Source organism: Peromyscus eremicus, chromosome 1 (assembly GCF_949786415.1).
Source record: "Peromyscus eremicus chromosome 1, PerEre_H2_v1, whole genome shotgun sequence".
In the NCBI taxonomy this organism is placed as follows: Eukaryota; Metazoa; Chordata; class Mammalia; order Rodentia; family Cricetidae; genus Peromyscus; species Peromyscus eremicus.
The window spans coordinates 37984995-38002506 of NC_081416.1; the positions used below are offsets into that span (position 1 = coordinate 37984995).

General features: G+C 44.5%; 1 protein-coding gene across 2 annotated transcripts in view; it reads left to right on the plus strand.

Moving 5' to 3' along the window:
- The window catches only part of Tjp2 (tight junction protein 2), a 47048-nt gene extending 30863 nt beyond the window's left edge, over positions 1–16185 (plus strand). The window contains exons 15-23 of one of the 2 annotated variants that reach the window (XM_059259559.1): positions 453–548; positions 1831–1910; positions 3095–3305; positions 8291–8391; positions 9535–9747; positions 10859–10969; positions 12452–12766; positions 14094–14179; positions 15109–16185. In XM_059259559.1, the coding sequence (XP_059115542.1) occupies positions 453–548; positions 1831–1910; positions 3095–3305; positions 8291–8391; positions 9535–9747; positions 10859–10969; positions 12452–12766; positions 14094–14179; positions 15109–15268 (1373 nt within the window). In that variant the 3' untranslated portion in view covers positions 15269–16185. The remainder of the gene's footprint in view (positions 1–452; positions 549–1830; positions 1911–3094; positions 3306–8290; positions 8392–9534; positions 9748–10858; positions 10970–12451; positions 12767–14093; positions 14180–15108) is intronic. The other variant, XM_059259563.1, reaches the window with a different exon arrangement.
- The last annotated feature ends 1327 nt before the right edge of the window (positions 16186–17512 follow it).

Sequence of the window (17512 nt, forward strand, 5' to 3'; positions counted from 1 at the left end):
AGCTACCTGGGCCTGGAAGAGATCTGCTGAGCTCCGAGCTGCTTCCTCCAGGGCAGCTGTAACCATCACGTTCCAACTTCACCTATGTCACACCAAGGATGTGGGGACGGAGTCATGGTCATCAAGGAGCCGGGGGAGGTTTCGGTTCCTCAATGGAGGCAAACTCTCCAAATGTAGAAAACAGTTTTAATCCTGACACTCGAGTATTTGTACATTGTCCACTGAGTGGGGATGTGAAGCACAAGAGAATGACAAGTGACATTTCTATTGAACTCTGCTCTGTGGGGAGGGTAGTGAAGGCCGCTATTTCGGGAAGAAACTGGAGTCCAGGTCAGGGTGGGAGAACTCGGTTCCTTTTGCTAGGTTTGCAGAAGTGTAGACAGTACATTCGCCTCTCATCGGGACACTGGAATCATGGGGACATGTCTCTAGGCTTTCTGCTTTCCTTTCAGCTGGCTTCAAGAGACCTGTGGTCTTATTCGGCCCCATAGCAGATATAGCAATGGAAAGGCTGGCGACTGAGCTACCCAACTTGTTTCAAACCGCAAGTAAGTCAGTTCGTGGTGTCTTGCTCCCAGAGTGTTTATTTTGAAAGGTTTCTGGTACACCAAAGTTGGAAGAATGGCGGCTATCCACCCACTGTGCCTGGAGTCACTGTGTCATGTTGTCAGATATACTTTCTCTCCACCACCTGCCCAAAGGCAGACACACATTCTTCCCCCGTTTGAAATTGTCTACTCAGCCGGTTCTGTGTCTTAATTGTGGAGTTATGAGGCTTTATCCTTGAGTGTCCACATGAGTCTCCTCACAGCGGGAGTATTTTACACAACGACAATACCATCATCCCCTCACTAACAAAGAGATTTAATATTAATGCTATAGTTTGCACATTGCTAGTCGGAAGTATTCCAAAAACTGAAACTTTCTGTGCATCAACATGATAGCATCAGTGGAAAATTGCACACTTGCTCTTATGTATGTAAGAATGATCAGTATCTAAATGCAGATGCACTAAAAATGCTCCATAAAATTATCTTCAGGCTATGTGTATGAGACAGGGATGATAGAAATGAATTTTTTTTTTTTTTTTTTTTTTTTTGAGCAGGGTCCCTCAGATAGCCCAGGCTGTCCCTAGATTTACTGTGTAGCTGAGGATGACCTTGCATTTCTGATCTCCCTGCCTCCATCCCCCAAGTGCTGGTATAACAGGAATATACTACCGTGCTGGGCTAAACCATGAGTGAGTCTGATATGTAGATGTGGGTCTCTTTTTTTCAGGTATTTTAATTATGCATATTAACAAAATTGGGTAGCATTTCTGGTCCCAAACATTTTCTTTTCTTTTCTTTTCTTTTTTTTTTTAAATTCAGGCTCATCCCGTTATAGTTGATATTTAGGACTTTTATATTTCTAGATCCGTCCTTTCAAAGAGTTTCTTGGGATGTTGATACTTGGAGAATACACGCCAATTGGAGCATAAATACTCACTGTTAGTTGACGTAGCAATTTCCTCATGGTTAGATTTCCATTTAATAGTGCTGGGGTTGTAGCTCAGTGGTATGCGCTTGCCTCGTATGAGTGAAACCCTGGTGTTTGATGTGTAAAACACATGCACACAAGCACTTACACACATGTGTACACTTGGCTGTGTGTACACATATACGAGAACACACACACACAGTGGCAGTTCAGCGAGCGGTGTGATCCCATCGCACTGCATGCCATGAGGAATGGCTTGTGTCAGGTGTCCGTCCCACAGTGCTGGTGTTAAGTTGGGGGTTTGGTTGTCACTGTTTCCCACCAGTATTACTTAGCCCTCTTCTTCTGCAGAAACTGAACCCAAAGACGCAGGATCTGAGAAATCCAGTGGCGTGGTTCGGTTGAACACTGTGCGGCAGATTATTGAGCAGGTGAGAAAACTCATCAGAAGCCCATGTTGTCAGAGAACTGGATTGTGGTTTGGAATAGAATATGCATTTTAATAAAATACTAACGAGGGGCTGGAGAGATGGCTCAGAGGTTAAGAAGCACTGGCTACTCTTCCAGAGGACGGGGGTTTGATTCCCAGCACCCACATGGCAGCTCACAACTGTCTATAACTCCAGTTCCAGGGGATCCAACACCCTCACACAGACATACATGCAATCAAAACACCAATGCACATAAAAATAAAAAGGAGTCATTAAAAAAATGCTAATGATAAAAGCTTATGTAAATTCGAGCCTTTTCACTATGTAAGCCAGATGCTATTCTGTGGCAGAGTTCCCTGAAACCATGGAGATACCATCACTGTGTGTGTGTGTGTGTGTGTGTGTGTGTGTGTGTGTGTGTACACATATGTATGTATGTATATACACACAGGTAATTTTTCTTCACATTTATATCTGTGATAATTTAATTTATAAGGAGATAAACAGCAGTAACCCAAACCAAAATAGGCCAAACATGAAAATATACTCCAATAAAACTCGTACAAATGTGGCCTGTCCCCGCATTCCCACTTAGAACCTTATACTGTTCTCTTATACTGTTTTTTTACTTGCTGTTGATCTCAAGAGAAACTGGAGGATGAAGCCATGGTCTAGGAGGATTCTCCAGCCATTCTATAAGAAATTTTATCTCAGCCAGGAAGTGGTGGTGGCACACGCCTTTAATCCCAGCACTCAGGAGGCAGAGGCAGGTAGATCTCTGTGAGTTTGAGGCCAGCCTGGTCTACAGAGCCAGTTCCAAGACAGCCAAGGCCATACAGAGAAACCCTGTCTTGAAAAACCATGGGGGGAAAAAGTTGTATTTGATAGTATGGAAGTGGACATAACATGGAAAGAAATATTTTTGGCTTTTTAATTTAAATATATAGGCCAGGGCATGGTGGTGCATGCCTTTAATCCCGGCAGAAGGAGCAGATTTCTGAATTCAAGGCTAGCCTGGTCTACAAAGTGACTTCCAGCCAGAGCTACACCGTGAGACTCTGCCCCTCCCCAAGAAAGATTTAAATATATACATTGTATCCGACACAGCCTTTACCTGGGAAAACAAACCCCTTGATGATGTTGTTTTATGCCACCATGTCCCATCCTTTCTCCACTTGAAACAGGACAAGCATGCCCTCCTTGATGTGACTCCCAAAGCTGTGGACCTGCTCAATTATACTCAGTGGTTCCCAATCGTGATTTTCTTCAACCTGGATTCCAAACAAGGTGTTAAAACCATAAGACAAAGGTTGAGTCCAACATCCAATAAAAGTTCTAGGAAGTTATTTGATCAAGCCAACAAGCTCAAAAAAGCCTGTTCTCATCTTTTTACAGGTGAGTGAAGTTTAAAAGGTGGTTCGCTCTCAAAATGAGAAATAAGGAAATAATCCGAGTGTGGGATATGGAATCATGCTCATGACTCACTCAAGAATAGTTAGTGTGATGGGGTGGATATTTACACCTATGGCATTTGTACGTTAAACTCTGATTTTGACAGCCAGAAATGATGGTAAAGACATGGTAATATCCTGCTCATCTTAATGACATTAGATTTTTGTGGTAGACAAGGCTAATGATTGACCCTGGCTTATCACCAAGCTTCCCTGTCTGTGGTAACTGTGTGTTACTATTCTCTACCGTCAGTGATGCATTAATTGACTGTGTGATAGGAAGTTATTATTGTGACCGGCAGTGTCTCCCAAATGGAAATCTAACACTCTGAATATGGGAGATTGAAACATTTGTTACTTCTGCCTTTTAGCTGTAATAATACCATGAATCTTGAGATTATCTTTATGTTTTAGAGAGAGATACTGAGTAAAATCTTTATAAATTATCTCGCAGGCACACTAGAATTTGCATAGGTAATCTGTGGTAAGAGGAGAAGATAGTATAGACAGATTGGCCAGACTGTCCAGGCACCGTGACACAGACGTGGAACTTATAGACTGGCTTCTACTTTATCTATAATTAGATTTTGTTGTTTGTGTGTTTGTTTTGTTTTGTTGAGACAGGGTTTCTCTGTGTAGTTTTGGAGCCTGTCTTGTAGACCAGGCTGACCTCGAACTCACAGAGATCCACCTGGCTCTGCCTCCTGAGTGCTGTGATTAAAGGCGTGCGTCACCGCCGCCCAGCCCTGTTTTGTTTTTTTTTTTCTTTTGAAAAGAATGTTTTGCTGTGTGTTATTTTTAAGGATTTATTTATTTATTTTATGTATATGAGTGCTCTCTATCTGCATGTATGCCTTTATGCCCGAAGAGGGCATCAGATCCCACTATAGATGGTTGTGAGCCACCATGTAGTTCCTGGGAATTGAACTCAGGACCTCTGGAAGAGCAGCTGACCCATCTCTCCATTCCTGAAACACTGGTTTTTAAGCATGATCAGCAGGACCATGAGCAGTTAACATTTTATTTTCTATGTTTTAGAATCTTTATGAATTAGTAAATGGGAATATTAGCCTTACTTTGGTGAGCACAATTCAAGTTATATTTTGTGTCTCGTTAGCTCAGTATCTTTTTTCCTTTTTTTGTGCGGGGGGGGGGGGGGGTGTAGTATTAAGAAAACTTTCCCACAGAGGAGATTTTAATTATGATAATATTAAAATCTTTTCTATTATGAGCTTGATATACTCATTAATTAAGACACTTCATTCAGAGACTGCTAACAAGCAAGTTGGGTTGTCAAAATAATTTAAAATGTTATGCCTGCATGCCCCTTTCTCAGTAAAAATATTTAGCATAACATGCATTTATGCATGTATATCATAAAAATGAAATTTGAATTGCATGTGCTCTTAGGACCTTCAAAGTGCTTGGTTCATGGTTTAAATTCTGCTGTGGTGGCCTTATGGATTTAGAGGCCCAAACTAAGCCACCTTTGTGATACATCGTGGCGTGTTAAAGCACCACAGGATAGAATGGCCATTTCATCTGCTTTCCAGGCTTCATGAAAATGAAGTTTTCGGTGTTGAACCCTGGAATTTTGGAGATGCTTACAAGTGCTGTTACTGTAATTATCATCCTTCAACGTCACATTACAGAAAAGTGTTTTGCTCTGTGTGGTGTTTTTTGTTTGTTTGTTCTGGTCATTATTTAGTCTTCGAAAAAGCACAAGAGCGAAATGAATCTTGTAACAGCCAAGAAAAACCCAAATGGCGTAGGTAATACTTAGGTTAGCGGAGTGTAGGGAATGTTGACCATTGGGAGGAAATGCGCTGAGGGGTGGCTTGCCTATTTAGCTGGTGTCTGGCACTTGGGTGTTAAGGTAGACACAGGATAGCCTTCTTGAGATGTAATTTGTGTACTATACCATTGACTCATTTGAAGGTCATGTTTCAATGGGTTTTAGTTTTTTCAGAATTGTGTAACCTGTAGATAGAGTTTTCCTGTGCTGGCAGCCACTCCCAAATAATCACTCAGAAACTTAATATTAATTGTAAATGCTCGGCCAATAGCTCAGGCTTGTTACTAGCTACTCTTACATTTAAATTAACCTATATTTCTTATCTATGCTTTGCCACATGGCTCGTACCTTCTCTCAATACGGCATGCCCATCTTGTTTCTCCTTGCATCTACTGGTGACTCCTCTGGCTCTGCCCTTCTTCCTCTTAGCATTTTCGGTTTGGCTCTCCTGCCTAAACTTATCTTGTTCAGCTGTTGGCCAGTCAGCTTGTTTATTAACCAATGAGAGTAATACATATTCACAGTGTACAGAAGGATTATTCCACAGCAGTAACCATCGTCACAGTAACTTTTAGACAGAAACCCCATCCATTAATCACTTCAGTTTTCCCCCAACCCTTCCAGCTTACATGGTGCCTTTTGGTGTCTCTGTCACTAGAGGTGGGAAGGTACTACCCCTATGTGTCAGGGCTGGGCATGGCTGCCCTGAGGATATGAGAATGCTAGCCGGGATATTGGTAGCAGGAGGATCCTCTCACAATTTCAGTTCTTGAGTTTGAAAGTCATAGTAAGCCTCTTTAAAAAGAGGCAAAGCTCATGAATTGGATGCTACCTCTAAGTGGGGCCTAGAAAATCAGCTTCTATGGCTCTTTTATGTTAGTGTTCCTGCACTTGATTCTGATGGAAACTCAGGGGTTCTGTGACATTCATATTGTCAGGGGGCACAAAGGTGATTCCTACATTTCTTAGAGAGCACCCTTAACTTGAGATTTCCCTTGTGATGAATTCATACTGTATCAGACAGCTCCCAATAGAAACCTGTAAAGAGCCACTTAACATTCTTTATACATCTATTACAAGTCACTTGTTTTGTCCCTAGGGTGTGCAATCTCACTTCTATATTTACATCTTGGATCGTATTTTAGCCATGATTACAATACCGTGATGATAAGGACACAGAAAAATCCATGGCATCAAGGTTAATTTCCTTGGGCTGCCAATGTATCAGTTTAGTCTAATGCTGTAAATAATTAATAACTAAGGAAACTGTAAGCTCATTCATGATTTCCCAAGGTCAGAGATGGAACTTTTTCAAGTTTGCAAGCCAGGGTCTCATGTGTCTCCAGGCTTTCCCCACACTTACTTTGTAGCGAGTGATGAGCTTGAACTTGAGATTTCCCCCGCCTCTACCTCCAGAGCAGGTGCAGATGCACATCTGACTACAAATGCACATCACCACACCTGGTTTCAAGATTGGAATTGCTTCAATGAAAGAAAGTCAAATTTAATTAAAAGAAACTTTGAAGCATAGTTACTCAGGAATTTTGCATAACCATTAATGGTTTGTTTGGCTTTAGAAATTACATATACCACCATGCCCTCTAATAAAGAGCCATGAAAGCATAATTTAAAAAGCAATTGTAGTGGGGTGGTGGTGGCATACGCCTTTAATCCCAGCACTCAGGAAGCAGAGGCAGGTAGATCTCTGAGTTCGAGGCTAGCCTGGTCTATAGAGCAAGTTCCAGGGGGCAGCCAAGACTACACAGAGAAACCCTGTCTCAAAACCACCCCCCTCCAAAAAAAAAAAAAAATCAATTGTAGTTTATCTGCAACCTGATCATTTGCATTTTAGATAATTTTTATATTAACTTGTTTTTGTTTTTTTGGGTGTTTTTTTGGTGTGTGTGTGTGTGTGTGTGTGTGTGTGTGTGTGTGTGTGTATGTGTGTGTTATGTCCATCAATCTTGTTGGCCATCGAGTGCCCAGGATCCACATGTCTCCATTTCTAGTGCTGGAGTTACAGGCACACACAGCCGTGCCCACCTTTTTACACAGTGGATTTGAGTCCATGCCCCCCAGCTCTCACAGCAAGTGCTCTTTCCCAATGAGCTATCTCTCTAGCCCTGTTTAGACTATTTAGATTCAACTTACTGTTTGGGGCAGCTTTTTTTTGGGGGGGGGGGTGTTTTCAAGACAGGGTTTCTTCATGTAGTTTTGGTGCCTGTCCTGGATCTCACTCTGTAGACCTGGCTGGCCTCCAACTCACAGAGATCTGCCTGGCTCTGCCTTCCGAGTGCTGGGATTAAAGGCATGCACCACCACCGTCCGGCTATGTTTGGGGCAGTTTTGCTTGCCTAGTTTATCATCACTACATCTGTAAATACAAATTTTGAAGAACAGATGCATGCCATGTCTGTTAGCATCTTATATCTGTGCTGCAGATCGGTGTCTTACATGGGCTATGTAGGGCAATGGCCCAGGCTGCAGACTCAGAAAATAATTTTCCTAGTTTTCATTCAGGTTTCTTTATTGGCTTGGGGTGAAGTATAAGGCTCACTCATTTTTTGTTTTTTCCTTTTCTCTGATAAAAATACCCTGACAAAAGCAGCCCCAGGAAAGAATAGGTTTATTTTAGCTTGCAGTTCAAAGTACAGTTCAATTTACCTGTGCTCCTGAAAATGTATTTTTTTAGGGCTGGGGACTATGACTCCATGGTAGAATACATATGTGGCATTTGGGATGGCCTAAATTCTGTTCTTAACATTGCAAAAAAAAAAAAGAAAAAGAAAAAGAAAGAAAGAAAAGATAGACAGACACATACTGACTAGCTCTTCTGAAGATATATTATATTATATTATATTATATTATATTATATTATATTATATTATATTATATTATATTATATTATATATAACCAGCCTGGACAAGCTTTACAACATCTGTCTGTAATGTAAACTAAAACAGCTTTAGTTGCATTCAACTAAAAAGATTTTTATGTTTAAAATAACATACAGACTTCCGAATTTGGCAAGTCTTTCTTCAAATATGGTATAAAAAGAAATAATGTGAATAGCTTCTAGAATAAAGGTTTGCTCTGGAAATTGATGCTGACCTTTTTGTTTGCATTCCTACAGCGATAATCAATGTGAATTCAGCCAATGACAGCTGGTTTGGCAGCTTGAAGGACAGCATTCAGCAGCAGCAAGGCGAAGCAGTCTGGGTCTCTGAAGGAAAGGTATGTGGCCTAGATTTGCTGCTGTGAGGTGAGAGTCTGTGTTCTTGGTGCTTCCTCCAGAGGGCAGTGAATGTAGAAAATCATGAAACAAAAGGGATTCAATGTGTTCTTCCAGTCGGCAGCTCTCTAATTCTCCAAGAAAGCCATAAAATGAAGGGACTTTGCAAGGCAGAGCGTGATGAATGCCGACCTACATTCACTTCCCCTCTCCTTTTAATGTAGCAACTAGAATTGCATTCCAAGTCCTCTAATCAGAGCTTACAAGTTCTCATTCCTAATGCCACACCGCACTAAGGACCTGGGAAACTCGGAGTGGAGATGAGAGGCAAGGTTGAGAACCATGGGGAAGACAGTTTAAAATGATACCAAGAGAAGTGTTAACAGCTGGAATTATGTGCGTAGTAAAGAGGTCAGTGGAGAATGCATCCTGACTCTGAGTCTGAAAACAATAGTGATCTTTGCTAGCCCTCTCAAGTTGGATAGCATCTAAATCTGTAGAGATACTGAACATATAGGTGTGCTGTGGGAAGGAGAGAGTTGACAACCTGGGACTCCCTTCATTCTAGGAACCTTTACTCCAGCTAAATTGAGGTAGCTGGTGAGCCTTATGGTGAGTTTTTGGTGGTGTGGACTGTCTTGTTCCTTGGGACCTAGATGTTCAGTTGATGAATCTAGCATCTGCCAAATGCTTATAGTCTCCACAGCTCCCTGGAGAGGACAAGTTGAGCAGGATGTAGCTTTTGTCCTCAAGGTTCTGAGAATATTTTTTTTCTGGTCCTGGAATTGAACCCAGCTACCTCTGAGAAACATCTGAACGTGGGTCTGAGAGTCTTGGAAATGACAGGGACCAGCAGAAAAGCTGGAGAGAAGCTGATCCTGGGAGACCAGCAAAACAGGGGAGCTTGGCTCAGCTGGCCTAGAGGATGTACTGTAGCAAGAATAGACTGGAGGGCCTCCAGTTTGTGTCCCTGTGCAGAAACCGACCCAGCATCAGCCTCGCAAAGCCAAGTGATAGCAGGAAACTGAAGGTCCCTTCCCCTGCTAGCACATGTCAAGGTTTCCAAGCCCTTGGGAGTTTTCTTGAGTCCCTACTCCCGGGAGCCATGCCAGATCCCACTCACCCTTCAAAACAAATTCCTCTAGATGGAAGGGATGGATGATGACCCTGAAGACCGCATGTCCTACTTAACCGCCATGGGCGCGGACTATCTGAGTTGTGACAGCCGTCTCATCAGTGATTTTGAAGACACCGACGGCGAGGGAGGCGCCTACACTGACAATGAGCTGGATGAGCCAGCCGAGGAGCCGCTGGTGTCTTCCATCACCCGCTCCTCGGAGCCGGTGCAGCACGAGGAGGTGAGGCGAGGCACAGCTTGCTGTGGGCTGTGAGGCCATGAGCAGGAGCAGTGTTAACTGAGGGTGCTGTAGAAAGTATCCTCGAGGATCGGAGCAGAGGGGTGCTAGGAAGGCCCACTGTGAGTCAGTGCCTACAGGGCTGTGGCTGTGCTCCGTGGAAAGGGGAGCCAGCTCGTGGCATTGGAAAAGGTTGTGTGGTAACCATTCACCACTCTCTCCTCCTCGGGAGTAATGCATAAATATCGGCTTTATGTGCCAGCTGTCCAAATTGCAAGTGGAACTTTATGAATATGTTATTGCTGCATTTGCTTGTAACCTTTGATTAGGCCTCTCTCTGTACTCTTAGGAGCCCTGCTTTTCTTCTCCCCTCGACCTTTAACCTCCTCCTAATGTTATCAGAGTCCCTGAGTGTTTCCCTATCAGTTTCCTTCTCTCTGTGTTTCACTTTTTAAATGGATTTTATACATGTGATCAGGTGCACTGTGTATCCACTAGTGTACACAGTCCTACAAACTGTATCGGTGGGCACTAACGTAGGGTAGAGCGATTATCAGTAGCACCTCAGAGAACACTGGAATGATGATCTTTGTGGACAAGATTATCTAAGCACATCTGGATCATGATTGTTATGGGCTACCCTTTAGCAGGTTAACTCATTCCAGTAAATGATAAACGAGGTAGAAATACTCCCCACCCCCAAAAAAATAGACACAGAGAGAGAGAGAGAGAGAGAGAGAGAGAGAGAGAGAGACTACTAATATACAGTAAACAAGTAGTAAAGAGTAAGTTAATGTCTACAGATATAGAACGAGCTTAGGAATACTGCTGGTAGTGAGACAGACTTTTAGATTTTTAGGAGTATTTAGTTTTGTTTCTTTCTTCCTTTAAGGGTAGAGCCTGCTGCCTTGTACTCAACCAGTTTAGTGAAGTGTGTCCTGAGCTTTCTCTAGCGCAGGATGGTTGGTATCCCTCTTTGCGGTAGGAGAGCGCTCCGCTGCCTTGGCTTGTCAGCTTCTCCATTTCCTTAAGGTTTCAGAAATCCAGCAGAGCAGAGTGCTGTCTTCTCTCTGCTTGGATGCTCTTGGTATGAATGAACCTTTATGTTTTGTAGAGCATAAGGAAACCCAGCCCAGAGCCACGAGCTCAGATGAGGAGGGCTGCTAGCAGAGATCAACTTAGGGATGGTAGCCCACCCCCAGCATTCAAGCCAGAGCCGCCCAAGGTATGTGGCTGGGAAGCCCAGGATGGGAAGGAGGAGGACACAGGTGCCTTGGAGCCCCCGGGCAGCCATGGGAGCACACACAATGAGACAATGAGGACTTACCATGTACTCTGTGAGAGAGCCTGTCCTTCAGGCCATTGAGTGAGCCTGAAAACCAGGGATGTGTATTGGTGGAAGTATTAAGGTAACGCTACATAGTTAAAAGGGAGGTTTATTTTGTGGGGTAACTTACAAGTGAAGGGATAGGTTACAGGGTCCGGGAAAGGTGTAGCACAGTCCAGCGGTGTTCTCTGGAGAACTCTGCTCGATCTACTTCCAGCGTCCAGGATCTAGGAACCAAGAGAGCCAGCACATCCAGGTCTCCGGTCATAAGGGCTCCTGTCTCAGCCCTGCCTCGTAGGTGTGACAGTTACCGGAAACCTGGGGTTAGTACTTCCAGGTCAAAACTGAAACAGCTACCCACTACAGATGTGTGAGAGATAGGCACAAAAAAACAACATTAGGAAAGTGTGTGATTTTAGGATTCACAGAGAATAAAAGTTATTTCACTTACTTACTTTTTATTTATTTATTTGATTTAATTAATTAATTAGTTAATTTTTTGGTAGAAAAGTGAAATGTGGTCAAAGGCTGCATGCTACAACCACCAATCTCAGGGCACTTTTCTTTTTCTGTCCAGTTAGAGTTTTCTGCCCACAATCTAATTTGGGTGCACCAGAGGTCCTCCCTGGCGATCTGCTGAGGAAAAGAGGCATTGCTGTTGTCTAGAATGCCTCTTAATTTATTGAATTAATAAAGTGTTATCTAGAAGAGAATCAACGGAAGGGCTCCAGGGTGTGTGGCGTGTGGCTTGCTGCCCCAGATCACACAATCAGCCTGTAACGATAGGCTTTTCCTTATAGCTCAGTAGAATTTTTGGTAACTCGGTAATTTAGATGAGACGAAAACATGACCATGTAAGCTGTCAGCAGTAATTAGTGACTTTACATAATAGGACACTGAAGGCCTGCAGCGGGGCTAGAAGTGAACATGAGGAGCCGTGGCTGCTGGCATGTTCTGCCTACCTCACCCCTACTCCAGCTCGCCTCATTTTCCCCACAGCCAAGCACAGGTCTCGCTTTTTGTCCCAATCTCGTACCCTCCATGTGGCTTGACCTCAGAAAAAAACCTACTTTTTTCATTTCCAAAATTGATTTCTTCTGAGGTCTTTGGTGGGATTCCCATCTTCTCCACCATGAAATCATGTGGGTCTGTTCTACCTCTGGCAGTCGCTGGCTACCCCACCTCTGCCAGCACGTCTGTCGTCCTCAGGGAGGGCTCAAGAGGCCTGACCGGCCCCTGTCGTATTTGGTTCTTTGTAAAGATGGTTACGTTGTCCACCTTTGGAAACTGATCAGGAAACACAATGTATTAAATCACTAATGTAGTTCTGGAAATAAACTAAAAGCCCAAGCTCCTAAGGCATGCCATTGTTCTTTACAGGCCAGAAACCAGAACAGAGAAGAATCCTACGACTACTCCAAGTCAAACCCTTACGCCATGACTGGCAGTGAGATCTCGGGGGGGTCTACCAAAGGGTGTCCACCCCCTGTTGCAGTGAAACCTGCTTTCGGGCGATCCATCCTGAAGCCTTCCACTCCCGTCCCTGTGCCTGAGAGCGAGGAGGTGGGGGAGAGCACTGAGGAGCAGGAAGATGCTCCCAAGTCAGTCCTGGGCAGAGTAAAAATATTCGAGAAGATGGACCACAAGGCAAAATTACAGAGGATGCAGGAGCTCCAAGAAGCACAGAATGCGAGGGTAATTGTTTTAAACCATCAGAGCATCTTAGCTTCCCCCAGTGAGTCTTCAAGACATTTGCTCACAGTGCTGCAGCACACACCCCTTTTCCCACTGCCATCGTGTCGGGCACAGTTGTGTGCCCAGTTCTGTGTGCCACTTCCAGACTGCCTGCTGTCAGCACATCCTTTTTGCTTCCAATCAAGAAGATTGGAACAGAGCCAGGTGTGGTGGTGCACGCCTTTGATCCCAGCACCTGGGAGGCAGAGGCTGGGCGGATCTCTGTGAGTTTGAGGCCAACTTGAGTATGCACAGGGGCAAGTGTAGTTGGAAGTTTTCCTGTGTCCCAGCTGGCCGGCCATCGGGACAAATCTCTCCCACTCGCGTCCCCCAAGTAAACACACAGAGGCTTATATTAATTATAACTTCTTGCCCATAAGCTCGGGCTTATTACTAACTGTTACACTTAAACTAACCCATAATTCTTATCTATGTTTAGCCACATGGCTTGGTACCTTTTCTCATTTCTGCCTTGTCATCTTGCTTCCTCTGTGTCTAGCTGGCGACTCCTGACTCAGCCCTCCTCTTCCCAGAATTCTCCTTGTCTGCTTGCCCCACCTATACTTCCTGCCTGGCTACTGGCCAATCAGCATTTTATTTATCAACCAATCAGAGCAACACATATTCATAGCATACAGAACAACCTCCCACAGCAGGGACAGAGGCAAGACAGACTTTTCCCCAGCCACCCTCCCCCTCCACTTCTTGAGACCTTGCTTACGTTGCCCAGGGTGACCCAGGCACAGGACATGCTCCAGTGTTAGCCTCCTGAGTAGTTGGGACAACGAGTCCTACTTAACGTAAGAGTTATTATTTTGGCCCTTTTAAGCAGGCGGCTCAGTGGCATAAAGTACATTGGCGTCAGTGTACAGTCGTCACCACTGTGGACTCTCAGGAACTTTCTCAGTTCCCAAGTGAAACTACACCCAGCTGACAGTGAAGCCCAGTCCCTCCTCCATCCACGGCTGCACCGTTCTGTGGTCTGCCTCTCTGCCTCTGCGTTTGATGGTTTAGGGGCCTCACATACTTGGAGTCAGACAGTATTGGTTTCTTTTGTCAAATTACTTAGTGTACTGTCTCAGGGTTCCTCCCCATGCTTCGGTCTTCACCATTTGGCACATTCCACCAGACCCCACCCGGCCATGGAAACAGGCTCCCATCTCTTTTTCTTTGTCTGGAAATGAACTGGGAGGAAAGGTGGTAGGGTGTGGGGACAGGGTAGGGCCTGCAGGCGACCAGAGAACCATACCGTCGCCCATTCTCTCCTTCTGTTTCCTAACTGCCACAGATTGAAATCGCCCAGAAGCACCCTGATATCTATGCAGTTCCTATCAAAGCCCCCAAGCCAGACGCCGGCCTGCCCCCGCACATGAGGTAAGGGCTGTTCAGTGGGTGTAGGCCACAGGAGGAGGCTTCTCCAGCATTTGGATTTGAAAAGTGTGTTCTACCCAGACAGCAGAGCAATGAGAGAATTTCCTTCCCAGGCTGACTGTGCACCTCATCCTGTCAGTCAGATTTAACTATTAAGATCAAAGGACCAAAAGCCAGGCAGAGGCAGGTGGATCTCTGTGAGTTCCAGGACAGCCAGGGCTATGTAGAGAGACCCTGTCTTGAAAAGATTACAGAATCAGACATTTCTGATCACTTGCCTAATACCCTGTGGTACACTGGAGACTTATATTGTATTATTATTAGGAGGGCACATGAGCAGAATTTTCAAGGCTTAGGCCTTTTTTGTCCTGTGTACTGGCTTTTAGCCAAACCCCTTAATTCCATTGTATCACCATGCACAGTTGGGCCACTTGTGCCGAACTAGATCTGAAGGACTTTGACAAGCATTATCCTTCTCTTCCTGTGGAGAGCTCACACTGAGTGGTCTCCCACTTCTGGAAGCTGGAGTCTTGTTTTAAAGCACCGAGAAAATAAAGGCACGATGGTTACTATTTGAATGCCCACACAGTTGACCAAGTTGACCCTGACAGAGGAAACTTGATATAATTGATTTGACATGGACAGAGGACTCTACTGAGTGGGGCTGTAGTGGGGAGCATAGGAGTGCAACGGGTACAGCCTTCCTACGTTAGTTCAGACAACATATAGCTGCCCAAATAGGCCTTGGCCTTGACCCATACCGTATCTCTTCCCCTCCCACCCTGTGAACCTGAAGAAGGACCGGCAGTACCCTGGCTAGTGGTAGACTGGACCCAGGGGTCAGGAAATGGTCAGCCTGCTGGACTCAAAGCTTCAGTGACCCTGTGGGCAGCTGGACGATGCAGGCTGTGTGATACCCTTATTTTTGTTAGTTCTAGACCTCCAGAGCCACAGAAAGCTCCGTCCAGACTCTACCAGGACACCAGCTACGGCAGTGATCAGGAGGAGGAGGAGTACCGCCAACAGTTGGCGGCGCACTCGAAGCGTGGTTACTACAGCCAGCCCTCCCGGTACCGAGACACGGAATTATAGATGGCTATGCATGGACTCGTGCTAGGCCGACCTGGAGATCTTCTCCAGTTAAAGTGCCCTGCAGAGATTTGATGGGGACCCAGGCGACAGACAGTACCAATTTCCAACCGAAGACTCTGTTTGTGGGACTGGGGTAAAGCTGATTATGACTTTTTGCCCAGGATGAAGAGGAACAGTACAGTCTGACACTGTTACTTGCTTTGGTGTGGACCAAAATCTGTATTAATCTCTCTGTATTTTTTAATATGTATATTAAGGAGCAATAACTATTTTTCCTCATTCATAGCTGCCTTCCAACACTGCTTCCATGTGAGGCAATCGTGAAAAAGGAGTAAGAAGAATACTCTGTCTCAAACTAAATTCACAAGTATTTTATTACAGCTCTCTAAGTGCCTTTGACAAGATGTGTCTTAAGTTTTCTTTCCTGAGGCTTATGCAAAGCTATAATGAACTAAAACTTTATTTTGACTAAATTTTTCTACCAGTTTAGCAGCTGTAACGGCCCCCTGCCTCATGCCCATCTTTTCAGGGCATTGTCTTTATAGTATTTCCCACAAATCCTGACTGTACAGAGGATGGCTACGCTTGGTAGTTTGGTTGTCAATGCTGCAGAGCTTGGAGGCCAAGAATTTAGTCTAGGTTTGTTGTTGTTGTTGTTTGTTCAAAACCATGGGCTCCAGAAGCAGATACATGAGAAAAGGATATTTTGTTTCCTTTATATCAGTGTATGTACTGACATCAAGCAATTTTATAATTTAATAAAAAGGAGTACATCGGAGTCAAGAATGAGCTTTGTGGTGAATTCCTACACAGCTTCCTTTTGGGGTAGTGTTGGAATGGAACCCAAGGTCCTTGCGTGTGTGGAGTGCTGCTCCACCACTGAGCTATATATACCTCGGCCTTCTTGATTTATTTTAATTAAAATTTAAAAATTAAAAAATTGTGTGTATTTTTTTTCCTGTATGCATCTATATGCACTACATGTGTGCCTGGTGCCTACAGAGGTCAAAGAGGGCATCAGATCCCCCTAGAACTGGAGTTAAGGATGGTTGTGAGCCACCATGTGGGTTCTGGGAATCAAACCTGGGCTCTTTGCAAGAACAAGTGCTCTAAACCACTGGGCCCACTGTCTAGTCCCTCCGTCCTGTATTTAAGACCTTTATTTCAGTTGGTCACACAAGTGAGAACTTAGAACTTGTTCATCCTTGAACTTTGGGAAATGGAGACACATGAAAAGTAAATAAGTTACCCCATCACAGCCCTGATTGTTTTGGGGTGTTTCCTCCAGTTACTTATTCATAACATGTCTGTTGTGTATCTGTGAGAGATCCCTGAGGTTGAACTGGCTTTGAACTTCTGTCCCCTATTCTTCCTGCTTCACATTTTCATCAAAAATGGTCCTCTCACACAGCGAAGAACTCCACATGCCCATCATGACTAATCACTGCAGACGAATCTTCATAAGTGAACACTCCCCCGGTGGCTGTTTTGATTATGTCCATTTTTTCCCTCTATTGTACTTCGTGCACCAGCGTCATCGAATCGGCCCTTTCCTGTGGGTAGATTCTCAGAAATGGAATTGGCAAGAAGAAGCAGCAGGGCATTTTTAGGGCTTGTGTTTACTAGTAAATCGCTTCCTAGAAATCTTGTCTGTTTTCACATTCGCTCTTGGAAGAGTAAAATAGGTGTAAAATATAAATGTGATGGTTTAGGAACCTAAGCTCGTATGACTCAAAGGCATACTCAATTTGGGAGAGGAAGACTTGAGTGGAGGGCTCTGTTGAGTGTCCTTTATGTTGTGATAGGCATATCAATGACATGCTTAAGTTTGGTGGAGTTACAACTGGGGCTTAGTGAATTCTGCTCTAAACATGCCCTTTTTCATGTCTGTCAGTCTGGGTGGTGACTCCAAGCCATTGATTGTGGAGGCTTGAATTTCTGAACAGCCCTCAGGTCCTCAGCAGACACTAAAAGCTGCTCATTCCATGAATAAAAGCCACCGTCTGTGAACAGACGAAAATGTGTACTGCTTAAATCCGGGATGACTTACTATTCCTTCCTCCTTTAAATACAGGAACAAACCATTCAGGAAACCCATTTAGAGGGTGAGGAGGCCTCCCTGTAGGCACCGGCGCAGGCTAGCATTGGGTGCATTAAGTGGTGTGGACAGGCAGTATGTCTGGTCCCCGGAATGGCCATGGGTGCCCAGTAACCGCCAGGATTCCTCCACCTCTTCCTAGTCAT